The 26,945-nt window shown below is 41.7% G+C and overlaps 1 protein-coding gene across 1 annotated transcript in view; it reads left to right on the forward strand.

The window, feature by feature from the left end:
* Nucleotides 1-26,945, forward strand: part of plxnb1b (plexin b1b) — a 93,150-nt gene that overhangs the window by 25,091 nt on the left and 41,114 nt on the right. Inside the window, exons 4-17 of the mRNA XM_019890583.1 lie at nucleotides 5,221-5,349; nucleotides 5,618-5,718; nucleotides 6,244-6,376; nucleotides 8,069-8,225; nucleotides 10,101-10,209; nucleotides 13,105-13,213; nucleotides 14,489-15,388; nucleotides 15,782-15,916; nucleotides 16,235-16,357; nucleotides 19,438-19,531; nucleotides 19,645-19,811; nucleotides 19,940-20,091; nucleotides 23,782-23,887; nucleotides 24,228-24,364. Of these exons, the coding sequence (XP_019746142.1) occupies nucleotides 5,221-5,349; nucleotides 5,618-5,718; nucleotides 6,244-6,376; nucleotides 8,069-8,225; nucleotides 10,101-10,209; nucleotides 13,105-13,213; nucleotides 14,489-15,388; nucleotides 15,782-15,916; nucleotides 16,235-16,357; nucleotides 19,438-19,531; nucleotides 19,645-19,811; nucleotides 19,940-20,091; nucleotides 23,782-23,887; nucleotides 24,228-24,364 (2,552 nt within the window). The remainder of the gene's footprint in view (nucleotides 1-5,220; nucleotides 5,350-5,617; nucleotides 5,719-6,243; nucleotides 6,377-8,068; nucleotides 8,226-10,100; nucleotides 10,210-13,104; nucleotides 13,214-14,488; nucleotides 15,389-15,781; nucleotides 15,917-16,234; nucleotides 16,358-19,437; nucleotides 19,532-19,644; nucleotides 19,812-19,939; nucleotides 20,092-23,781; nucleotides 23,888-24,227; nucleotides 24,365-26,945) is intronic.

A 26,945-nucleotide genomic window follows, 5' to 3' on the forward strand; every position in this document is an offset into this window, starting at 1 on the left:
GATCATCTCTTTCTGTAATGAGGCCGACGATCGCGGAGTCGGCAGAGAACTTCTGAAGGTGGCAGCTGAAGTCCGAGGTGTCGAGAGTGAACAGGAATGGAGCCAGGACAGTCCCCTCAAGCGCCCATGGTGCTGCAGAGAAGCCTGGCCGACTCACAGTTCTGTGCCCTCACGTACTGTGGCCGGTACTGTGAGGTAATCTGTAATCCATGATATGAGGTGGTGGTCCACTCCGGCGTGCTGCAGTTTGTCCCCCAGTAGGTTGGGCTGGATGGTGTTGAAGGCACTGGAGAAATCAAAGAACATGATCCTCACAGTGCTCCCAGCCTTCTCCAGGTGTAACAGCGCCGAGTGGAGGAGGTAGATGATGGCGTCCACAGCTGGTAGGCAAACTGCAGTGGGTCCAGTGACGAGCTCACCAGCGGTGGCAGGTAGCCGAGGACAAGTCTCTCTAGTATCTTTATCAGGTGAGATGTCAGCGCCACTGGTCTGTAGCTATTGAGCTCCTTCGGGTGTGGGGTCTTGGGCAGTGGGACCAGGCATGAAGTTTTCCACAGCTGTGGAACTCAGCTTCAGGCTCAGGTTGAACATGTGCTGGACAATGTCACACAGCTGGTCAGAGTAGGTCCTGAGAACCGCCAGGAGACAGACTGGGGGTTGGAGGTGGGGTGTTGGTTGAGAACACAATACATTCCGATGTGCGGAGTGCGTTATATAAATGTATTTTTGTGTAATTTTAATTGATGCAAAAAAAATACCCCCCAAAATATAATTTGATTGAATGGCCCGTAAAAGCATTACTATAAAATGAGGGATTACTCTGTTTGATACATTTGATTTATCTAATGCTAAACAATAAATGTACATTGTTATTTAAAGGCTTGTGAGGGCTAAAATGACAAGTCCACGTAGCGATGTAGTGTTTGGGTACATACGTGACTTCTCCCATCTAGAAATGACACTTTTGATTTATGACGCTGTGAAATGCAACCAGTGAGGAACAAGCTTGATTGTCACCATATAATTTACCGGAACACTCATTAAACTTCTATTTGAAGTTATGTTGTTTGGTCGCGTCACAATCGCTAACCTGTCTGTCGCACTGTCAGCTCTCCCAACTCTTTGAGGATGCCGTTTAGCAAGGAGGCTTCTTCATATCAGGCAAGGCAGATGTATTTAGGAGCATGTTTTGACTTGCTTCTCCCTCCAAACAAGCTATGAAAACAAACCCACCCCTCTGTCTCTGCCTGCAGGAGTGGTGTGCGCAGCGAAGGAGGCGTGTTTGCACATTTGAATTATTTTGTAGCTTTGTGACCTTTAAATGTTCCGAAAATAATAAAACTAATCTTTTTCACCCAATATCAAATCACCTGAAATCACGTGATCGACCCCCACTTTCGATCACGTGATTGGACTGGGACATCCCTAGTAGGTAGACAGACAGCTTCCTGTCAGATAAAAATCATGTGGTGTGATTGGCCGATGCTCCAGATAATAAAAGCATTAAATGAGATTATCCTTGCATCAAAGAGAGAAAAATAAAGGCTTCATCAGACTGTGTTTTTTGTTTGTTTGTTTGTTTTTTTTTTCTTCAGGTCAGCCCAGAGCAAAATGTTGCAAGGTTTCTTTAAAAAATGTGGTTTGTGATGACGATGTTCTTTATTACTCTAAACCAGACATGTCCAGCTCCGGGCCTGGAGGGCCACCGTCCTGCCTGTTTTCCATCTCTCTCGGCTGAAACACACCTGATTCAGATGATCAGCTCATCAGCCAGCTCTGAAGCAGCATGAGAACATTGCTGATTATTTGAATCAGGTGTGTTGCTCCTGGGAGGGCCGTAAAACAGGCAGGACAACGGCCCTTGAGGACCGACTTTGGACACCCCTGCTCTAAACCCTTTATTGTTTTGTTATTATTGTTTGCCAACAAAATTTTCTTCAAGTCAAACTTTTGGTGTAGCAGCAGTTTATGGGGTATAAACTAAATGGATGGACAGTTATAGAGGACTGGATTCTTTGAAAAGTTGTTGAGATCAAAGATTGACTAATTCCAAACTGACTTTAAATCCACATACCTGAAGAATCAACTTGCATGACACAATGAAGAGGATATCGTCGCGCCTGCATCTCTGTCATCGTAATCAAACCCCGACTATCTGTCACACACAAGCGTGCACACAAAATTGCCTGGGGGTTTATGTGGAATTCCTCCTGACCTGCACTGGATTTTATTTGGAATCCATTAGAAAGTTTGCTATTTGACTGTCTTACCAATGACATGTTAGGTGGAACAAAACTGATGTGCACATGATTATAAATATCTTTTAAAGGCTGATGTGAAACAGTTTGTCACAGTGCTCTCCTGTATTGGTCCACAAAGCATTAGATTTTAAGTTACATCTGGATTTTGAGACCACATCTCATTCTGTAGTTTAGTTCATAATTATTCATACAATGGGCAGCATTTAGCTTCCCACGGCTAGTTGTAACAAATGCATTTTCACTATTTTGTGGGAAAAATCTGGTGTTTGTTATAAAGATGTTTGTTGAAAGCAAAATCAGCAAATGGAAAATGAATTACGTGAAATCGGGACTTTGAAATGTGAACGTTATAGGGGTGAAAACGTGAAAGTGGCACGTTGAAAAGAGGTTCGACTGTATTTGAGGTTTAATATATTTCATTTTTCATATTGTTTATTTTTCTTCTTATTCTTACTGTTAATAAATTAATATACAAATTCATTATGTATTTGCTTACATGTTTTTCCATCTGATGTCATTCATGTAATTTAGAATGGAGAATTATTTAGAACGGAAGACTTGAGCAATAGTGACTAATGCTCAATATTAGTTGCAAAGCATTTGCTTGCATTAAGTACAGTACATTAAGTCTGTGTCCAAATAACATCACCAACCATTTGCATTTTCTTTGGTGATGATTGTCCAGGCATTCATCACAGCCTCTTCCAGCCTTTTCATCAAGGGGTTGTGCTATTGCGCCATTCAGTATCTATGTCCTGCACTGAAGTCCTTTGTTGTTTTTCATAGTGTGTCCGAGGTCATTTCTTGCAAATGAGTGGTTAGCTTCTTCTCGTGAAGCATCTAATCTTTGTTCATGTTCATGACCTTTGTGTCCACTGGTCTTAGTTGCTGATGTCACTAACAGTTGTTTTAGGTTCTTTCTATGCAGCACTCATTATGTGTACGGTCAACTTCCTTTTGTTTTCCCTGGTGTTCCATCTTGATGCCGTTGAACATCAGTGTTTCCTTTCTTTTTCAGGGCATTATAAATGGTTGTCCTGGCTATAGCCATTTTAATGGCATGGCTGTGATTGTTTTTTTCTCAGCTTGGCAACTACGTGTTGTTCATAGATGGATCTCAAGTTTACGTGTCGGTTTTCTTGTAACTGGGACTGATTGTGACAAATACAGGCCAATTATGGTGATTATGCTGTGAGCATTTTTACTCAACCAGACAGTGTGGAAACATGCATGAAAACAGACAATCGTTCAACTTTTTCCTGCTCAATATTATTTTGCAAATTGAAGTAAATAGAAAGTAATAGTCAGAAGTAAAAAAATGACCAAACGTGCAGATAAAGTCACAGATGAGGGAAGCGTGATAGATTATGTTCTGACTTTGCCTCAAATCCGTCACAGCAGTCACATACACAGACATTTTGGGGGCCAAAAATGGCATCCATGTGAGAGTTCCCAGGTGAAAACCACAGCTGTCCAAAAAGAAAGCAAAGGCTCGTCTCAGCTGTCCAAAAAGAAAGCAAAGGCTCGTCTCACATTTGCCAAAAGACATCTTGATAATTTTCAAAATTTTTGGAAAAACATTATTTGGACTGATGAGTCAAAGTTTTTGGAAGATGGCCCGGGGCTGCCTGGCTTCCGCAGGACCAAGACAACTTGCTGTGATTGATGGGATCATGAATTCTGCTGTCTACTGGAAAATCTTGAAGGAGAACGTCCAACCAACATTTTGCACCCTCAAATGCAAGCCCTCTTAGATCATACAGCAGAACAATGATCCAAGACACACCAGCAAGTCCACCTCTGAATGGCTCATAAAAACCAAAATTAAGGTTTTGGAGTGGCTGTCGGTATTTGTATTTGTATTTGAATCCAATTGAGATGCTGTGGTGTGACCTTGTGTTAGAGGAATCTATGGGCGAAATTGTATCATGTTTAAAGTTTCATTTGATCTGTGCACGTTGAAGCGTCTGGGTGCGTAATTCGCACCCCCAAATTCCTCTTCAGAAGGTGCCGGCCATTTGGGCGGAGGGCTGTTGCAGCCCACACTACAATTAACACATCAAGGTGGGTGGGCGATCAGAGGAGAGAGGGCCAGATCCGGTCACAAAGGGGTAACGAGTAATTTGGGAACAGCGGTTGAACAACAAAGACGATTTGAGGACACCCGTCGCGCCCAGGCGACATTTGTCGTCCGCAAAGTCTGTGATATGTTGATACAGTGTAGACCAGACCGAAAGGCGCCAAAGTGCCGGTGGTTCAAAGCTCACACCCAGGTAACCAATCACTACCGAGGAGCCGGACCAGGGGTGCGGTATGCAAATATCGGGGGCAGTGTTTATCTTGTATTTTGCATATGTCACAATAAAGGTTTGAACTCGAGGAGGGGGGGCTCTGAGCGTGATCACGGAGCAACTAAACCGTCGTTCGCTCTCAGAGATCCGCTTCCGTTGATATTGAAGACAATTTTCCTGTGTGCCGAGTCGTTTCTTTAACTTTGTCCGAGAAAATCTCTGACACCTTGAAAGGGAAGTTCGTGCTAGAAAAACCTCCAATATGGTGGAGCAGAAGCAATTCTGCAAACAAGAGTGGGCCAAAGTTCCTCCACAGCGATGTGAACAACTGATCACCAATTATCGCAAATGCTTGATTTCAAATGCAAGGGGAAAAAAATGCATACATCATGGGGGGGCTGAGAGTTGCTTTTTTGGACCTGTTTGCCTCAGATGACACTGCTGGAGGCATAAAGTCCTTCACAACTTAGTTCGAAGGATCATTGGGACAAACAAACACTTCCACCACAATAAGTTGACAGCTCAGGGTTGAGCATTCAACAAATACATTTGCAAAAATCACATATTGCAGATTTGCTCAGGATATGAGTAACGTAATAACTGTATCTTTAGGTAGTTGATATGGTCCTGCATCGCACACATAGTCGATGTGCATTTACATTCCTCAGGTGTTCCTGGGACCAAACGGTGAGGTGGAGGAATACGCCATAAGCTCCATTCATCACAACACAGCCATCAGTTCAGACCTTGTCTTGGATGAAGAGGAGCAGCATCTCTTCATCATGACCCATAACATGGTAAACACATATGTTGTTGCAATATTCTATTTTTCAGCTCTCCCTTGCCTCTTTAGCAAGACTAAGCCCAAAGAGAAAACCTTTGTGTGGGATGGTTTGGTTTCTAATTCAAATATCCCCTTTCTCCTTTGGCAGCCTATTGTTGTCCTATCCTCACCACCTTTTCTTGTTTGTATTGTTTAAAGTGTCTGTCATTAAAGTGTGTTTCTTGGGAGGCGATTATGGATGCTTTGCGTATCTAAACTTAGAAGTGTTGTTCTGATTACAGCTGCAAAAGAGACCAGTAGCTGAATGCAAGCAGCACCCTGACTGTCACTCCTGCCTGCAGGCCCATGATCCCTACTGTGGCTGGTGTGTCCTAGAGGGAAGGTAAGATGCACTACAGCAAACGTTACTAAAACAGTTCATTGCCCAAATACAGTCCGCGAGCTACCGGTCGATTGCGATCAATGTTGTATTGGGCACGCCGGGTTAGACTCTTGAGTCTCTTTCATAGACAGTCACTTCGAAAAAATAAACTTACAATTAACTGAGTCAGCCAAAAAAAATGTAGACACATCAGTAAAAGGAAAACCTGCCTAAATATTTGAATACCAAATTTATTCAGACATCACAAAATGAATACAAGTCAGCTTTAGCCTCGACCATTACAAAAGGTGCTCAAAATGATTGACATTAATTTCAAAACATGTAACTGCACGGCGAATTAGTGCTTGGGTGGTGTTGGCCAAAGTGTCCAATATTTTACCGATGTGTGTATGCACTATTTTGTCTGACTTTTATGGATAAATGCAAGGTAATTTACAGAGGAGTTTTCCATATCAAACCTATACATTCAGAACACTTGACAGTGTTGCCCAAAAATGAAATACAGCCCTGGCCTTTTCCACGCAGATGTGTTTTGCAGTCAGAGTGTCGGCGCGGGAAAGACCACGGCCAGTGGCTTTGGAGCTTTGACATGGAACAGCAGTGTCTGGCTATCCAAGAACTCAACCCATCAAACATCAGCAGGGAAGAAACCAGGACAGTAAGTGTGCAGATGAAAGGCGAGACGAAAATGCCGTTCAATAAATCCAAGTGATAATGCATTTTGGATTTTACGATGATAAAGTCAAAAGATTATGATAACAAATTGAAATGTTTTTTTTTAAATAATTCTGATTTGATGTAGCAAACGCAGGAAAAAAGAGAGTCTCTTAGTTCTTTCTTTGCAAAAGAGACAAACTGCTCAGAGGCCTTCTTTTTTTTCTTGTTAAATTCCACATTGTGTCCATTAGATGAAAACCACTTGGCCTGCTTTCTTCTGCTTGACAGGCATCTCTCATAGACAGTCAAACTCCTCTTGTCAGGGGACTCGACTCGACTCGTTCCGAATCATATCCCTCCAAGTTTCACTGTCATTGCCCATATCAGTATTAAAGTCCCCCAGTAGAATGAAGGACTTCCTAGTGCCAGCGCTCTCCTGCACTCCCTCCAGCATTCGCTCCAAGGACTCTAAAAAGAGTGGATACTCTGAACTGCTGTTTGGTGCAGAGGCACAAACAAACAGTCAAGGAGGCTACCGTCTCATCCACCAGCGTCCAATTTACAGGCACTAATCCAGGGGGCATTGACAATGCCTTCACCTGCTCGGGCTTCACCCCTCTCAACGGGACGGGTATCAGAGCCCAAGCTGTGTGTCAAGGCGAACTACCGTATTTTCCGGACTATAAGTCGCAGTTTTTTCATAGTTTGGCCGGGGGTGCAACTTATACTATGGAGCGACTTGTGTGAAATGATTAATACATGGTATCATTTCACGTTATTTTCAGATTAAACCACAAGAGGGTACTCTAGGCCTGTGTTGATTCGTTCCACATTGGCGGTAACTGATCAAAACAACTGACGATGACTCTAACGTAAGCGACATAGAAGAGGAAGTGCCGCATTTTCTACCTCCCGGGTTGGCGGAGTTGTTTATAAGTGACACAGAGGATGAAGATTTCGTTGGATTTAGTGATTTGGAGTGACACTGATGGTTTGGTAAACTTATTAGCATGTTCTTTAGCAGTTATCGGAATAACTCTTAATATGTTATGTGAACATACCAGGCACGTTCTCAGTTTGTTGTTGATGCGTCATGTAATGTCAGCGTATCGTACACTTATTCAGCCTCTTGTTCTCTATTTTATTTTGTTTTAAAGTGCCTTTCAAGATTACATGTCTGTTCTTGATGTTGGAATTTATGAAAAAGATTTCCCCCAAAAATGTGACTTATACTCCAGTGTGACTTATATGTTTCTTTCTTCTTTATTATGCATTTTATAGCTGGTGCGACTTACAATCAGGAGCGACTTATAGTCCGGAAAATATGGTATAGAATATGTCGAGTCAGAACTTCTCAACCTCACACACCTGCTGGTGCTCTTTCCCTGACAGAGTGTTGACATTTCAAGTCCCTAGAGCCAAGATCCCAGCTCTCTTTAAGCCCCTATCCCACCGAGCAGCAAACATTTGCGAAGGTAGGGAATGTTGCGTTCCCGTCAGAGTTCGTTCAAACATTGGCCAAACGGTCGCTCGATGTTCGCCAGACGTTTGCGTGTACTTTTCTTGCTGCGAGGAAATTTTGACATTCATTTGTCAGCTGTGTTGTTTCAAATGGTAGGTGTTGTTGAACATAAATGGATGATGATACGAGATATTTCAAAAGCGATTAATACTTGACCTGTTCTCTCCATAGGTCTCTTTGTCAGTTCCAGGGCTTCCAGTGTTAGAAAAGGCTGAGTCCTATTCCTGTTTCTTCCAAGAGATCCACATCCCTGCCACAGTTACTGGAAGTGTGGTCACCTGTCGCTCTCCACGCACCAGCCAAGTGCCTATGGTACCTGCTGGACAGGGTGAGGGTTTTTTTTTTTGTGCATGTGTAAAATCACATCTAAACCCATCTGTTGGAATCGGGATTTTTAATTAAAGCAGGTCAATATTGTGTTTCATTATTGGTTTGAACTAGGGCTGAACCAAGTACTCGTTTTAGACGAGTATCCATTACCAAGAATGCCATTTTGCAGAGTACGATCATGAAACGAATACAGCTCATCATATCCATACTCGTGCCCATTGGGTAACTCCTCATGTATTCATTCTTCACACTCTGTGATTGGCCAGTCCCACACAGTGACCCCCCCTTTATGTTTTTTGTTTTGTTTTTTTTTAACCGCCATCCACTCACTTCTAATTTGGCTGGTGACATAAATAAATTTGGAAAGATTTGCTCATGCGACTGAACGAGGTGCCTTTGCGAAAAATACAAATGTTCATCTCGTCTCATAGTTAAAAATTCTAACCTTAAAATAGACTTTGATGCCACATGCATTGTAAAAAGCCACAAATGTAAAAACCAAAATGCTGTCAAATTAGACGAGTATCATGATGACATTCCTCAGAATTGGTATTCCCTTGCATGCGTTGCTTACCATTCAGATTTGATGCAGCTGAATACAAGCGCAGCATATCAAGAAAGACATCAACAAATGCATGAATGCTTTTCTTGCAGTCTAGAAACAAATGATAAAATAGGGTTAGACAAGAGATTTTGGTCTCTTTATAAACACATTGGCTAGACCCCGGTGGAACGAAAAAATACATCGTGGACAAGAGAGCTATTGTTTGTAGAAAAATATATATTTGGACAGAAAAAGGAAAAAGGAAAAACATACAGATTACGAAAGAGCGTGTCCGTCTTGCCCCGAGCGTCGTGTCGTCTCAACCCACTAGTTTAGCTGTTGTCGTGGCTAGGCTAGCTTAGCTGTTGTCGTAGATCAAAGCTCTTTGAAATGCAACGTCCGTTGCGTCAGCACTGATTGGTTGAAGCCAAAAGACGCTCGCGTGTACACGTCCGCGCTGATGCACGCACAGCGGAGAGCAGCGGAATATCGACTGCTGAGTCGCGCTTAACTCGAGTGCCGTCGCTACAAGTCCCACAATGGGGGATATTTGCAAAATTTCAGCAGCAATATAGGAAATTAAAAATTAGCTAAATAAAAGACCGAAAATGCAAGAGAAGATTTCATCAAGCCCAGCAATATTTCAATATTTTTTGTTTTGACAGTTGCGATTTGTGAATGCAGATGGTGTACAATGTCGCTGTCCTTTTGAATAGCTCAAGTAAAATGCAGTTTTGAAATGGTGATTTTCTTGAGGGCGGAAATCAAACTATTCTAAGCGACCCATATGGGAAAAGTACTTGCCCTCAGTTGAAGACTAAATTGCTTAGCTATGAATGGTTGTCTGTCAATAATGTGCCCTGCGATTGTCTGTTGACCAGTTCAGACTAGACTCTGCCTTTCACTTTGAGTCAAGTGTGATATGCTCCATCCCACCTGTGACCTGTGTGATGACAAGCTGTGTAGAAACTGAATGGATGGATTCACCGCACTGCAGATCATCTCTGATCATGCATACAACTTGTGCCAGTGGTCTCTGTTTTTTTTTCCCTCCACTGTATTTACGAGAAGATTCTTTTCAAACCATTCAATGATTTTGACATTTCTACGATGAGACTGAACTGGATGACGCATTTATCCTGTTTTTCTCTGATGGTAATTGTTTTGGGAAAGCCCATCTTTGTTCTCAATGCTCCAAAATGTAACTGTAACAGTGTAATTGGAAGAATCCCGCACCCCTCTCTTGAGACTTTCTGAAGCAGACAGACTTAATCAACCAACTTATGTTAACTTTTTCAATGTTCTTCCTCTGATTTTTGGTCCTCACAGATTTTGTCACAGTCCTCTTGTCTCTTCGTTTTGGCAATGTCACCGTTGCAGAGAGGGATTTCACCTTTTATGACTGCATGGCTGTTAAGCAGCTTTCCGGGAGTATGCTGTGAGTACAATAACAGAATACTTTTTGCCTCAACTCTCCTTGATTCATTTCCTGTATATGGGATTTGCAAACAAACTTTACTCCCTGGGCGGTATAACTGAAAAGTATACCACGATATAAATATTTCATATGAGTCGATATCAATATACAGGTATATTGAAATGTATTTATTTTTAGAATTGGAAATCAGGAAGGCCGTGATCGTGTAATGGTTAGTTTCCTGCGTTGTGGCCACAGCAATCCTGGTTCGAACCCTGGTCATGGCATGTGTAAAGACCATACTTGACTTCTGGCCCGGTGACCCAGTGGTTAGCATGTCGACCTCACAGTGCAGAGGGTTCGATTCCGGCTCCGGCCTTCCTGTGTGGAGTTTGCATGTTCGCCCCGAGCCTGCGTGGGTTTTCTCCGGGTACTTCGGTTTCCTCCAACATTCCAAAAACATGCATGGCAGGCTGATTGAACATTCCAAATTTTCCCGAGGTGTGAGTGCGAGTGCGGATGGTTGTTCGTCTCTGTGTGCCCTGCAATTGGCTGGCAACCGGTTCAGGGTGTCCCCTGCCTACTGCCCGAAGACGGCTGGGATGGGCTCCAGCACCCCCCGCAACTCTTGTGAGAAAAAAAGCGGATCAGAAAATGGATGGATGGGTCGATGGAAATAAGGACCCGGAGAAAAAAAAGGCTGAATTTAGATAATTAAAAAAAAATGAAATACAATGCAATTATGAAGCAGCCAAATAAACTGATCAATATAAAGGTTAAATAATCGTGTTTTTGAACATAATGTGCTCTGTAAGACTGGTCTTAAAAATGTTTCGCAATATGTGTTTCACAACAGTCAATATGGATATTTCTGCATTTTTTTAATCTATTTTAAATAAGAAAAACAAGAAACTCTTTTTGTGTATGTTATAATGTCGTATAATGTACCAAGTTGCTCCTCCAGCAGTGCACCGTAAATGCTTATTTGCAGAATACGCTGCCTCAAAGCAGTAATGTTGATAGTTACTGTACATTAACCTTCACTCAATGTTCATACAGTGTTTCTGCTCCTTCTTAGGTTTATGTTTCTTTGTCGTTGGTTTAGCTTCTTCTTCGTGTTTGGAGACGGCTGCACGCTGCCTACAACATGCACAATGCAGGGGCTTGCGTTCTTCTATCGAACATTTTGACGAAGGCATTTTCTATTGATATCGATTACATGTCTGTCGCGATACTAATCATGAATTATTGCCCCATTATTGCCTTTTTCTTTTGATGATGATAATCATCTCGAGCTGAACCATTTGGGGAAAATAAGTTGTTTAAATTATTGATGACGTTATTCTATCTACACCAAAAACTTATTCTTCAGCTTCAACTTGTTCTTTTCCTAAGAATGTTATTGTTATTAGGTGAACATTTTGGGATTAAAAATCCCACATTAGAAGAATTCCCACATTCACAAAACGTAATTTTTTTTGGCAGTAACATTCCCAAAATGTTCACAACAAAACTCTCGATTCAAAACAATTCCACGTCAAATTCTCACATTCTCAGAATAACACACGTACAATAAAGCTGCTTCCAAGTCCTGGTCGGCACCCCCCATTTGGCCGTTGGACTGAGGATGGTACAACAAAATGCCCGCGTGAAAGAGAGTTGTCATTACTCCTTCCTCCTTCGACACTTCTCAAGTGATTTAAACCATTCTGACTTTAAAATAAATTCCCTCTCTGACCATTTCTAGACTGATTCAAATCTTGTTGTGCTGTTTCATCATGTGGACAACTTGTACTGCCACTTGTTATGGGTTTACTTGTTAAATGGCAGATAGCTTAACAGTTTCCACTGTTCATGTGCTCCATGTAATCTAGTGCCTCTTAAATATTTTCAGTTACACCCTCCTTGGATGAAGAAAATATCATCCCCTCCACCCCAACTCTCCGCCGTGACAATGAATAGTATCATTTGTGTATAAAATTGTTGTACATGCCTAACCATGGTACCCTTGTTAACATTAAAGAAAAAAAGAAATATAGGTCAACTTACAACAAAGCAAAACTTGATTAACATTCTCTGCGTGGGTTTTCTCCGGGTACTCACTCCGGTTTCCTCCCACATTCCAAAAACATGCATGGCAGGTTAATAGAACACTCTAAATTGTCCCTCGGTGTGTGAGAGCGCAAATGGTTGTTCGTCTGTGTTCCCTGCAATTGGCTGGCAACCAGTACAGGGTGTGCCCCGTCCTCTGCCCGAAGACAGCTGCGATCAGCTCCAGCACGCCCCACGAACCTTATGAGGTTAGGTGGATTAGAAAATTAATGGATGAATAGTCTCTCTCTGGCCTCTTTTGATCCCCTTTAAATATCTTTCCGTGGTGTCTCTTAAGGGTTTGTTCACTGCAATTCATACCGTATTTCCTGATCTGTGCCAAATGTGCACATGCTTACAACAACAAAAAAAAGCCCTACTTAGAGCTAACCCTCCCTGCACACACGCCGATAATGAGAGCACCACAACCCCCCTGTAGTCGATGATTCTTGTTATTTTTGTTTTTTGTTTGTTTGTTTTTGAGAAAAGCATGTTCCCTGGGGTCCCTCGCCCCTCCTGGCATCGTACCACACCCGCTCTGGTGAGACTGCCCCACTCTTTGAGAAGGATTTCATTGAAAAATCACCTATGTCATTAAATGTGTAAAATGATGGGCTTGTGTAATAGGTGGATTCAACAATTGCTGTTGATACTGTCGAGGTCAAAATGGCATCAAAAGCAACTGGATGGAAGAGCTTTCAGGGCAAAGACAAAAAGTTTCCTGGAGATGCAATGTTGGAAGCACAGATATGCTTGCACTAAAGCATGTTCTACATATGCATTACATCATGACATATCTGTGCTTTGTGCCCTTTCCATTTTCAGTTGTCGTGGCTGTGTTCTGAGCCGGTGGGGTTGTAATTGGTGTGTTCACCAGCACACATGTACCCACAACCCCACCTGTAAGGAGGGCGTAATCATCTATAATCAGCATGTAAGTTACAGCATGGTACCAAGTGTCAGAATTATAAAGCAGTAAGGAAAGAACATCACCCCGATTGTTTTCATTGCCATTGTTAATTCTTTATTTTTTTTACTTTATTTAATTTTATTTTTTTAATCTTCTGTTTGAAAGTAGAAGTGGCGAAATATTGTACGCAAGTTTGGTCAGCAGGATGTTAGAGAATGATAAGGTGTGTGAGAGGAGGAGAAAAAGTGTGTTGGTGTCAACCTGTAAAAACAAGGGTGACGTGTAGAGTTGTAGCAACTAGAGGGGAATTTAGTTGGACCATAAAATAAATATAGCAGAAAACTTTGTGGAGGTAGGACTTCAGCAAAGATCAGCTCTGAGCCCCCTCTTGTTGTCTTGCTCTGGTGTACAGAATGACAGATGAGGTTAGACATGAGTCTCCGTGGACTAGGATGTTTGGAGATGATGTTGTGATCTGCCTTGAGTGTAGGCGGTAGGTAGAAGAGAACCTGGAAGTGCGCCGAACAGTCGAAAAATGAAGGTCAGTCACAACAAGAGAGTTATGTGTGTGAATGAAAGGGAGGTCTGAATGTCACTCACAGAAACATAGACTATATTTTAAGTCTATGAATGAAATGGAGGTCAATCGAAAGGTAAAGTTACAAAGACGAGAGCTGAAGAAAGGAGGAGTTCAAGCACTCGGGATAAACTTTTCAGAGCAATGGAGATTGTGCACTCAAGAGTGGTCAGGAATGCTTTACAGGATGGTAGTGCGGCTCGCCATGTATGGTTTGGAGACAGGAGCAATGACCAGAAAACATGAGACAGAGTTGAAGATGTTTAAATTCACTTTGGAAGTGATGAAGATGGAAAAGCTCAGGAATGAGCATCAGAGCGAAACAGACTGAAAGCGAGAGAGGCCAGTTTGTACTAGTTGTAAGAGTTTGGATGTGCAGAGGAGGGACAATGGTTACATATTAAAGGATGCGGAAAATGAAGCTGCCGGATAGTGGCAAACAATTCGACCAAAGAAGAGATTGACCGTATGGATGTTGTGAGGGAAGACTTGCGGAAACTGGAGTTAGAGCAGAAGCTGCAGAAGACAGGCAGAGATGGGATTAAGCCAAAAGAAGAGGATAGACTATAAACTGTCGTAGTGTGTAGGCAGATTCGAGTTGTCTGTGTTTAGTTGGTTCAATTTTTATTTGTTGTTTTGTCTGTTGGTTTTATTTTTGTCTCATTTTCTCTCCATTGTCCTAACCTCCCCCCCACAACCCCTCACCAACCAATCCACCGCAGTTTACACTGCCCACCTCAGCTCCTGCCACTACCAAAACCCTAAAAGTTTTCACAACTCCCACGCCCACCACCACCACGTTGGCCACTGCCACTGTGACACCCATCACAGTCATTACGACAACAGCAGCAACAACTCTTGCCACAACTTTTATGGCTCCTGTTGCTGCACTGACCACTCAGGCGCCGACCTCCCCACTAGCAACTATCACCTCATACCCCATTGTCCCTCAGATGATGACCACAGGCACCACACATCAGCCTTCGAGTCCCATGGCAAGCACCAAACCCGTGCTGATCACATTTCCACCCCGAGACACAACTACCCGAGAGGAAGAAGCTCTAGATGCAGATGGGATGATGTCCATCACACATACAGACTTGGAGAGTGCTGATGTTACGCCAAGTGCAGAATTATTGCCAGTGACTGTTAATGAGGATCTAACGCCCATAATGCCTCTGGTCATCCCACCTCCTGACTCTGATGTCTTGGAGGTGATGACAGAGTCGACCCACACTGACACCCAGGAACTTGGCAGGACACTAAGATGGGTGGAACCACTCACCCCAACATCATCTGGTTACCCGCTGCCTACGCCCTTTCCATTGGGCGAACCGACCAACTCTGAATCTTCTGTCTCACTGGATCTGACCACAGTACCACCCCAAGACTCTCAAACTCAGTCTCAAAGCAGGGACAGCAATCCTGATGTGCTCCGGCCGAAGGAGGAAGATGGCATCCCCGCTGATGGGACTGTCCTTGCAGAAAACGACACTGCAACTTTTTCAGCTGCCACCGTGCTTTCAGGTGATGGTGAAGTTGAGAATGCGTCCCCACTTTATCCCCACTTGGTGGATTCTGAACTGGACTACCAATATGATCCTGCTGACAGCTTCCTCCCGGTGAGTTGAGACACTGGCGCCCAGCTCTCTGTTGTACTACTCCAAATCTTAATTGGGCCCCAACAGCCACCCACTTTCTCAGCTCCCGATTGGACTTTGTCCTTCAACTGTAGGACTTTGTGAACCATCCTTTAGATCATTTCTTAATCTTTTGACACCTCTTTTTATTTATTTTTGTGAATTTTTACATTTTATTGACAGATTGAGTTTGACCTGATTGTTTCTCCGATGTTTGTTTGTGTATTCATTTTAAATTCTTACTAATTAATGGGAGTATAAGTTATTTATTCATTTATTTATTTATTTGGGGATGCGGGTAGTTATGCTTTGATCAACTGACGTGCAAGACCCAAGGAATTAGTGTTTTTGTGGATGTGCCTTTTTGAGCAACAGGGGGATGAGGGATCCTATGTCAGCTGGGGTTCTTCAGCTTGCCCTTGTGTGGAGAAGGTCCAGGGTTCATCGTTGCTCCCTGTCAGAGTGGAGAGGAAAATCACTCTACTTGCCCGCAACCTACATCTATATCAGGTACCACAGAACTAACACACTCACATGCATGTGCCCACATGTACGTGCGCACACACACACACACACACACACACACACACACACACACACACACACACACACACACACACACACACACACACACACACACACACACACACACACACACACACACACACACACACACACACACACACACACACACACACACACACACACACACACACACACACACACACACACACACAAATACAAACATGCACAATCTCTGCAGTCTCTATCAAGCAGGATTACCCTTGCCGGTAATCCTTCACCTAAACAAGTCTTTTGTTTCTGCAGGATACAGAGATGGACTATCAGTGTGTGTTGATCATTGAAGGGCAAACTGTGGTGGTGGATGCCTATGTGGAGACTGATGACATGAATCCATTCAAATTTGACATCACCTGTCAACTCCACCAGGTTTGTTGTTAAATCGTGGATATAAAAAGTCTAGACACTCTTATTGAACTGCCAGGTTTTTGAGACATTAATAAATAAGACCAAGATAAATCATTTCAAAACTTTTTTCCACCTTTAAAATGAACTACTGCGATTGGCTGGCAACCGGTTCAGGATGTCCCCCGCCTACGGTTGACATTGGCTCTAGCACCCCCCAGGACCCTTGTGAGGATAAAGCGGATCGGAAAATGGATTGATGGATGGATAAATAAAATTAACTATAACCTGTCAGAATTGATGTTTAACACTTGAAGTTGACTAATCACTAGTCACTTCTTTCTTGCATGAAGTCTTTAGATTCATCAATATACTTTCAACTTTGAATGCCTGCTACCACCGCCGCTCTGTGGCGCGGCAAAATGTCCATCATAACCTGTTAAAATGATAGGCTGTCCACTGTAATAACTGCTGTCCCTGAAGGGTTAATAACATAAGAACAGTAAAAAGCACAAAACATTAAAACAAAACCGAAAAAAGAAAATGTGTTTAGTCAAATGGTAAAGATTGTGGGGGGTGGGCGGGGGTGGCTTGCCCAAAGTTTAGCAAGTGGTCATTCCATCGAGAGGGACCGGCAATGAAAAAGGCTTGATCAGTTCTGAGCCTTTGCTTCGTCATCCGTACCACCAGTAGCATTTGGTCCACTGACCTGAGGCACTCGGCAGCTGCGTACGAGTGAAGAAGCAGCTCAGATAGGTCATCTCGGACGAGACCGCATAAAGATTTGAAAACAAATAAAAGAATGTTAAAAAGAACTAAAAATTTTACAGAGAACCAGTGAAGGATGCCAAAGTTGGAGTTACATTATGTGCTCCCTCCTATGAGGAGCACCAGTTAGAAGACGAGCAGCAGCATTTTGGAACAACTGGAGACACTTGAGAGAGGATTGGCCGACTCCAAAATAAAGTGCATTACGATAATCAAGTAGGAAGTAGCATTGTTGACTATTTTATGTTCATAGTTAAGAAAACTATTTCTTGCTAGAAGGCCTTTTCCATGGACGTATTGTCCCCGTTCTGTACAACGGTAAAATTAAAGTCTTCAGACTGAAGCATATACCACATTATATTGCGTTTCTGGTTCATATTACACTGGAATATGAGCTTGAAGCAATATCGTCCATCCCTACTTCAAGTGTGTGTTTGCTAAATGTAGCTGGGTTTGTTTTTTTTTCTTTTGTAAGTTAAGGCTTCTATAGCCAGTTTTCTTTCCTTTGATGCTGCGGAAGCTCCTCTGCGGACCATATTTTGTGCTGTGAGATGTGACCACAAAAACGTAAGGAAATGTCAACTTGAACAGCTGCATTTTATTTGGGGTTAATCAGAGCCACTTTAAAACAATATTATATTAGATAGTACCCATTTACAGAGGTTTAAACACATTGTATTTTTTTGCCATTATGACCATCATTTTTTTCTTTCCTCAAGTATCAGTAGTAGTTATGCTTTTTGATATCTAGCCATATAATGTGGAATAATAACAGAAGACAAAAAAATGCATTTCTGCGATCTTGTGATTTCCGAGTTCCTTCAATTCATTAAATTTTTTTCGAACCTCAATCAATATCTGGACATTTTTCCAGCTGCTTTCTTCTCCCCAATGACATTAGCAAAGTCCTTTGTCACTCTGATTTTCATTTACCCGAATGCTTTTGCAACCATAGCCACAGAGAAGCCAGTCCAAACTATTTTGACTAATTTTATTACAGTTAATGAAAGACTGACTCTACCACATAAATCCTGGTAATTGTGATCACAAATCACTGGAGTCTGGTGTCCCACCCGCTTGTGTAACACTCCAGAAAAATGCATGAGTTCAGTTCCACATGCATGGGATCCATATCAACAAAGATTTACGCCGATACCTTTCACCCAATGCAGATCCTCGGAAAATGCCAGCAGTGACCATATCTCCTGAAGATTGTTGTCTCATTTGGCTTCGGCTTGCTATCACAGACATTTTGTGATCATTAAAACCCTGGGATTGATAAAGTTTTGTGTTGAACATGAGGGTGTAAAAAAATCCCAAACTAGATTTTAGGTGCAAATTATATGTGTCACAGACCAAATGGTCATTATGGATTCCCTTAGAGGACTGTTATGACTGTGAAAACCATATAAATGTACAAAACCTCAACATATTATTGCATATTACAAAGTTGCCTCTTCACTAGATTTTCATACAGTAGTGGTGCAATGATACATTTTTTTGGACCAATATGATACGTATTGGTATCAGGCTTAATGGTTTGACACAAAGTGATATATTGCTTTTTTGGAATGATACAATTGAACACGATAAAGGTGATTTGGATACAATGTTTCAATATGGTAACAAATCTTCTGAAAAGAATTGCGCAACTCCAAGTAAACACAATAGAATGCCGTGCACTTCGAGAGTATTTGTTCGCTTCAGTTACATTGTACAAATAGTCAATGAAAGTTAATGTAACTATCAACGTATACGGTGATCGGCGCATATGTGGGACCTTCTTTTCCTTTGTTTTTGTGAGGTCACAAGAGAGTTTGGTCTCACGTCAAGCTGCACTTCACTCGTTTGCAGGCTATATATTGGCATTGTCACTGCTCCGAGATATGAGACCAAGCCTTCTGAGAATTGGAAAACTCCTTTAATCTTGTGAACACACACAGCCTAGGGTTAAGGGCTAAAACAAGCACTAAAGGAGTACAATTGGCATTGGCTCTTAAATGTATTGGCAGCATAAAGCTCGTTAGCTCATACAAATGAAAAAATTGACCGTATCATTGTTTAACCTGCGGGGTTTCAAGTGGGAGAAAAAAGTAACTGCTGAAATTACTGTATGTTAACAAAACTCTTTTGAAGCGATTTGGTGGAGGGAATTTTTTTGTAAAATTTGTTCAAATTTCAGAAAAGGTCGAGCCCATTTAGCAAGGGACATGAAGTAGACACACTACTGTATTTGATTTTAGTGGGCCACTTAAAGTGATGTCACAGAGTAGATCTGGTCCCTGGACCTTGAATTTAACACTTGTGCTCGTGCTAAAACCATGTTGCTTTTCTAGTACACATATTCTGCTCCTGTGGAGGAATATCAAGCTTTGGTGTATGTGAAGAGGAGGGACACATTTCACGTTGACAGCTCTCCTGATCTCTATGGTAATTTGTTTTCTTCTTTTCTATTGTCTTCGCACAGTCTCTTTATGGCATGAACTTTTAACAGTTAACCAAAAATCCATGACTGCCACTCTTGTGTGCTTGCCAATGTTCAGTGACTCTGTACAACTGTTCGGTGGGCCGCACTGACTGCAGTCGCTGCCACACAGCAGACCACAAGTATGGTTGTGTGTGGTGTGGAGATGCACAGGCCAGGTGTTTATATTCTGGTTTATGTATTGAACCTGTGCAGCAGATATGCCCTGCTCCAGTCATTCATTCTGTGAGTGCTTCCATTTATTTCCTTACAGTTTACAATTTTTTGCAAAATTTGATGATCCATGTGATGTCAATTGTTTAAGTAACAATGATTATTCTATTTAAAGAAACTTTTCATTCTACTTCCTTCAGATTGAGCCACTTTCCGGCTTGCTTGAAGGTGGCACTCTGGTGACCATAACAGGCTCCAACCTGGGCCAAAAAGCAGAAGACATCCTCAATTCTGTGTCAGTGGCTGGTGTGCCCTGCGTAGTCGTAACTAGTCTCTATGAAGTCTCCTCCAGGTACAAAAGTGTTCAGTGGATGATTGGTTCATTTTGTGTGTGTTCAGTCTTTTAAAATGAAGAGGAAACTCAAGAAATAAGGGGGGGGGGTGTCTCTTATTGATATGAACATGTGCGGATACGGGACACCCTTTTAAACTAGTATGGGCTAATTTGTGTCAATAGCAGAATTAGCAACACAACAAGGAGGTCAACACATTGTGTTGCATACAGTTGCATGCTACGCTGTACAATCACAATATGAGATCTGTGAATAACCTTTAACAGCTACAAATAGTTTGGGGTATGTTTTGTTTTGTTTTTTGTTTTTTTTTATTTTTTATTGATGGCGCATTTACCAAATCTCAGTGGCCATGCATTGCCTTTCATGGGAATGTCGCCCTTGCCAACATGGCTCGTAGGCTCGTGGGTTAGCTGGACTGCTCCAGTTTGTTGGTGTATTAATGCTTCTCTTCATATCTGTGCAGGAGAATCTCAAAGTCGAAACATGACATTTGTATTGTAGCTTACATTAATCACCTCACAACTCAGGGATAAGACACCACACAGAGGAACCTACTGTTGTGTTACCTCAGTCCATTCACAAAGCAACATGCAATGAATGCCTAGCATGGATATAGAACTTGTAATATTTTAAATGTACTTGCTTGTTAATGTTTACTGAATGCACATCTGTAGATTTTGAACAGAGTACACATGGCTTACAGAAGCGGTGTCAAAGTCAAATGGACGGAGGGCCAAATAAAAAATTTTGCTGCAAGCCGAGGGCCGGACTGATCGAATGTTGATTGAAAAATTTAACAATTACACATATACATATTTACACATATAGTTTTATTGAAACAAATTTAATCGACTGAAAACCTAACTCCAATATGATCAGATAAATAAAGCAACATTTTCTTATGGCTCTGTCAGTAAACTTTAATTTTCAACAGGCACAAAAAGCAAATTTCCCTTGTATAAAAATACCCATAACATGAATGAAAGAAGCTGGTATTATTCAAGGCACCATCAATAGTCCATATTTTCTCTTTTAGCAAAAGTAGGCTAAATTTACTTCAAAGACAAACAAATAATAGCAATTTTCGATCATTCACTCAAATAGAATATTTTTAAAACATAATTGAATTGAAATACATGAAAATAAAGTGCAAAAATTTATTAACTATAAACAACACCTTCAAGGAGAAGTAACATGCAGTTAAAGCAAATATTATACTTTAATTTTTAAACTTGAACTTAATAAAAACTCAATATGTGATTGCACAGTAATCCTGTATTCACTTCTTTGAGGCTGAGGCTGATACTTGGTGGTCTCTCATCTTTTCTACAAGTTCATCAATATTTGGGGTCAGGCTCTGAGCTGAGCAAATCCTACAAATTGAGTGAAGGTGTTCAGCAGTAAGTCGACTTCTGTGTGATGTTTTGGTCAGCTTCGTCACAAAAAATAGTTGTTCACACAGGTATGTGCTGCCAAACATCGACAACGTTTGAGCAGCCTGGAGGCGCAGCTGGGCCATTGTGTCGGGGAGGAAACGGGCAAACTGCGCAGCACCCACTGTCGTATCTTTTTCATGCACTATAGTTGTGTCATGCATGGGATGTAAAGCGAAAAACTCCTCTGTCACGCTTAGGCTGGAGTCCACTCCGCGGATGAAAATTAACAACTGCGCAACGTCAGAAACTTCAGCATTCTCATCCACAGCCAAAGAATATGCAATGACATCTTTTCCGTTTTTCACAAGCTGCTCTTTTAGATAAATGGACAACTGCTCTACTTGATAGGCAATGGTGTTTCTGATCATGCTCACGTTTAAAAAGAGTTGCTTTTTTCCAGGGCAAACTTCTCACAAACTTTAAGCATACAGTTTTTAATGAAATCCCCCTCCGTAAGTGGCCGGGCTGATTTAGCGATCTCTTCTGCCACAATAAAACTGGCCATGACAGCAGCCTGGCTTTGTGATTTGGCTTTTTTGAACAGAGCCTGTTGAGATTTGAGGTTTCGTTTTAATTCCTCAACCTGCAGCCTTTGTTCCATGTCCATATTCTTGATTTTGTTCGCGTGTTTTGTTTCAGGATGTCATTTCAGATTACACTCTTTCAATGCCGCCACACTTTCTCCACACAGAATACACACAGGTTTTCCAGCTACGTCCGTGAACATGTACTCCGACTCCCACCTTGTTTGAAACCCCCTGTTCTCAGTGTCCACCTTCGGTTTTGCCATTTTTGAAGGGTATCTGAAAGCTAACGTCACTGTTATGCGAACGACTGCTGCACTAATAAATTTTGAAATAAAGCGGCCGACTGCTTGGCGCGTCACCGTTGTATTGTGGGAAATGTAGTATTGGTGCGTGTAAAAGATCTGTGGGCTGCCGGCTTGCTGCGGTCTGCGGGCCGGTTCTAATAATAAATCAATATCATCCCAGGGGCCACTGAAAACCTTCTCGCGGGCCGGACCTGGCCCGCGGGCCGGCACTTTGACATTGTGGTTTACAGGATGCGCAGCCATATGTCACTTTATTTATTGTATTACCTGAGGAGATAATGGTTATAGAAACGTGAAGTTTGCTTTTGTTTCTGTAGTTCAGTTGAACTATAAGTACTATAAATGTGCTGCTGGTAAAAAAATAAAAAAAATCTGACTCCGACGGCGTCAACGCATAATCTGAATCCCCTTCAAGAGCTGAGGTGCACATGCACAGCTGGTTGGCCAGCTTCAATCACTAACTATGGCAACAACACTAGGTCAAAATACAAAAGTCATCCCTGCACAATCTGAGGTACGCATTCTTAAAAAGCTAATATAATACCCATGAAAAATATTCATAAAACTTTGTCTTCCTCCAGTAGGATGGTTAGGTGGGTGGGTCGGTACATGGATGGATGGATGGATGCATAAAATGGATAGACTGACAGAGAGGGGCACTTGACCCTATTTTTCCGGTCCGTCCTCAGTCTGCAACCTGGGCACCATTCTGTCATCGCCCCTCTATCCTTATTCATAAAATAATCGTCCTCCGTCCTTACATTCCAAACGTCCACACACGACACCATGGGAGAGAGGCTTACGGCAGACGTTTCATAATTCATAAACATTATTTAAACCTCATTAGCTGTGTTCGGCTCCATGCTGCCTCTCCTCCCCAAACTGCCCCTTGGAAGTGGGGTACCCTATTGAAAATGTTCCCCTTGAGGAAGATATCTTTCATAGATATTATTTAATCATTTACGAGTGCAAAAGACTATGCAGGCATCATCCACGTATGTATTTTATCCGAGTGTCGTTGCAATAGTTAGCGGATCAAAGATGGCTGACCTGCTGCGCATTCGCCAGCAGATTGTGCGGGGGACTCAGATGGTGCGTTGACAGATGGGTCAACTTGCATGATTTGTCACATTATATTTTAGAAACCTATCCTGGGCCAGGTTTAAGGGTTTGTTTGGTGATGATATTTCAAGTTGGAAAACCTTCAAATTATATGATGTGAGGAGGAAACACCTGGTAAAAACACTTGACTTTTGCCCCTTCAAGTACATTTCAGTGCCTGTACTAATTTAGTTGAGGATTTTTTTTTTTTTTTTTTTTTTTTTTACCAATGTTGTTTTTACACAAGTGATTGTACTTGCACTGAAGTACAAAACTACAAGTCCCCTTTTCCCATTTTTGATGATTCTGTCTTGCAGGATTGTTTGCAGAACCAAAGCTAGTAAAGGAGAGAAGTTGGGACATGTGTCTGTTGAAGTGAGCGGTGGAGAGTTTGGCGTGTCCAAACAAATGTTCAGCTTTCAGGTAATGAGAAAAAAAATGTTAAAAATGTACAGCAAATGCTCTGTGTAATGCATCCCTGCCGAGTCATAGGCAGGGCCCAATCCCCTGTCCTTGTTTCAAAGAATTTCCCAAAAATTACTGGAGTAACTGGAGAAACTATTCCATTCTTCAGGAGAGTGTTTTCATTACATGTCAGCTGAAGAGTGGTCCAAGTTGGAATGAAAGCATGGACCTTCTACAACGACACTAATCACATATTATATATTCAAATCGGTGATGAAATCAGTCAATGCTGAGCTCATTCTTCTTTTTCGAAAACTAGAATAATAATCATTTTTCCACATCATGTCTGAACCTCCAGGATCCATTTGTGATGGGAGTGTTGCCTGAAAGAGGTCCGAAAGCTGGTGGAACAACTCTGACAATCATTGGCCGAAACCTTTTGACAGGCCGTCCTTCTAACCTCGACGTCACCGTGGGTGGAGTGCCCTGTGACATGTGAGCAGTTTAAAAAGTTCTTAGTGATACAGGTTTTGACATTAACGGTGGCCCGATGGGCTGAAGTTCAATCATGGTGGTGCGACTGGGGCACCAGTACAAATTTTTAGGGCCTGACCAATGAATTGGCCAATTATTCTTATGTTCAAGTATTTTAACCATTTACAACAGTTGCAGGGTTCTCATGTTTGCCTAATTAGCTAATGAGCAGAATATCAACGGTGCATTTATCATTCTGACATGCAATGTTCCCTCTAAGGTGTGTGCATGAGCAATTGCGCACTTCTCTCACCCTATTAGTGCACACGTTGACAACGGCGCACACCACGCACACATGACATTTCTATACTCATTCCTTTATTTCCACCCCACTTTAATCTACAAACAGGACACGACACTATTCCCACTCCCATTACAGTTTCAGTAGTGCGACCGAGGGTGCGTGCTCAGTTGTTCTACGGTCGTTTGATTGACACACATTCACTCACACTCACCAGAGACGACGTGCAGACTGCTCCATTCAGGAAGTCCTATTATTGACATACAGTAGTTTAAGAGCCCCTTGAATGAGGCTCTATCCTGCGTTTCAAAAGTCAGGTGGCTCGGAATTTTTGTGTTTTATTAAATGCTGTATGTGTTCCATTGTTTAACGAGTGGACAATGTGGGACCAGAGTCATACAGATTGGCTTCATTAATTAAGCTTAAAATAACTTTTGTGCGAAAATAAAACTAACAAACATCGGCCAATTTTATTATTTTTGATTCAATGATATGTTCTATTTTGATATAAAGGAGATTTGAATTCCTACATACATACATACATACCATATTTTCCGCACTAAAAGGCGCACTGGATTAAGAGGCGCATCTTCATTACATTACTGTACTTAAATGAAACGACGAAAATTGAAAATAATGCATCAAAACAGAAAATCAAGCGAGGAAATCACAAAATAAATTCTATATCCCCCCTACAGAATTTATTTTGTGATTTCCTCGCTTGATTTTCTTGGTTTCATTGAAGTAATCGTTAATTTACGTTTTTCTGAGGCGGCCATGAACGCCTCTCGAGTGGAACGGAAGAAGAGAAGGCAGGGAGACGGACAAAGACATACAGTACTTGTATTTGTTGAGACTGTAAAAACCATTAATAAAGTCTGCGTTTTAAAAAAAAAAAAAAATTAACCCCCAGCTCTCCTTTTTTCAACAAACACAGGTGCATCTTTGTCCGTCTCCGTGCCTTCTCTTCTTCCGTTCAACTCGAGAGGCGTTCATGACCGCCTCCAAAAAAAGCATTGGCATTTCCTTGATCATAGCTCCAACAGAACGATCAGATGTCAGTGGTAGTTATTTATTCTTTTGTTGTGTATTCACAAATGATGAAATCACAATATAAATTCTGTAGTGGGGGGCAGGGGGGGGCTATAGAATTTATTTTGTGATATCCTCGCTTGTTTTTCAGTTTTGATGTATTATTTTCAATGTTCGTAGTTTCATTGAAGTAATCGTTAGTTTACGTTTTTCGGAGGCGGTCTTGAACGCCTCTCGAGTCGAACTGAAGAAGAGAAGGCACGGAAACGGACAAAGACATACCTGCATTTGTCGAGACTGTTTTAAAAAAAACAACACCACAGCTCTCTTTTTTTCGGTGCTGCAACAAAAACTTTTTTAAATAAAGCAGCGACACAGTTCACTGAACCAACTGCAATAACATTGTAAGCATGTCTCCAGCAAGCAGCCATCTTGGGGTCGACATATTACCGGAATGACCATAGACAAGGCGCACCAGATTTAAAGGCGCGTGGTGAGCTTTTAAGAAAATTGAAGACTTTTTGGTGCGCCCGATAGTGCGGAAAAGACGGTACATACATACATACATACAAACATACATCACACAACTTGTTATGATCACAAGTTTTGGACAGGTGTCATACTGGTTTAGCCGCTGTGTGCATGTCTGATGCTACTCACCGTGGTCCAAGGAATGCTGAGGGAAGTTTGTGTGAATCCTCAGATGCATGGAAAATGAGAGGGAACATTGATGAAATGTATCAAATGATTAGATTAGATTGCAAGGCTACTGATACCGTATTTCCACCATCATTAAAGGAATTTACCTCGATCTCATCATTTTACACACAACCACAAATCACGGTTTGTTTAAAAAAAAAAAACAACAGTGCATCATAATTATGATGGTTAAATATGACACATTCAACCCCTAATAACACAGAAACGTGACAAGGATTAACATCCTTATAGCTTCCGTCTATCAATCTAATTTCTAACCTATTTATTCTAACAAGGGTTACGGGCGTGCTGGACCCTATCCCAGCTGTCTTAAATAAATAAAAATCAAGAATACATGTTCTGTACTTGTAGCAGACATTTTGTTGTTGGAAAAATAATTTAAGTGAAGCAAAAATCAGTCTGGAGATGACCTAGTTATGATTTATTTAATTTAACCTCAAATATTTCCTCAAAATTTACCTGATCCAACTTTCTTTTCTTTCATTTGAATATTTTCACCTGTCAAATTATTTAAATGATACATATATATATATATATATATATATATAT

Source organism: Hippocampus comes, unplaced genomic scaffold, assembly GCF_001891065.2.
Source record: "Hippocampus comes isolate QL1 unplaced genomic scaffold, H_comes_QL1_v1.1 scaffold438, whole genome shotgun sequence".
Classification (NCBI taxonomy): Eukaryota; Metazoa; Chordata; class Actinopteri; order Syngnathiformes; family Syngnathidae; genus Hippocampus; species Hippocampus comes.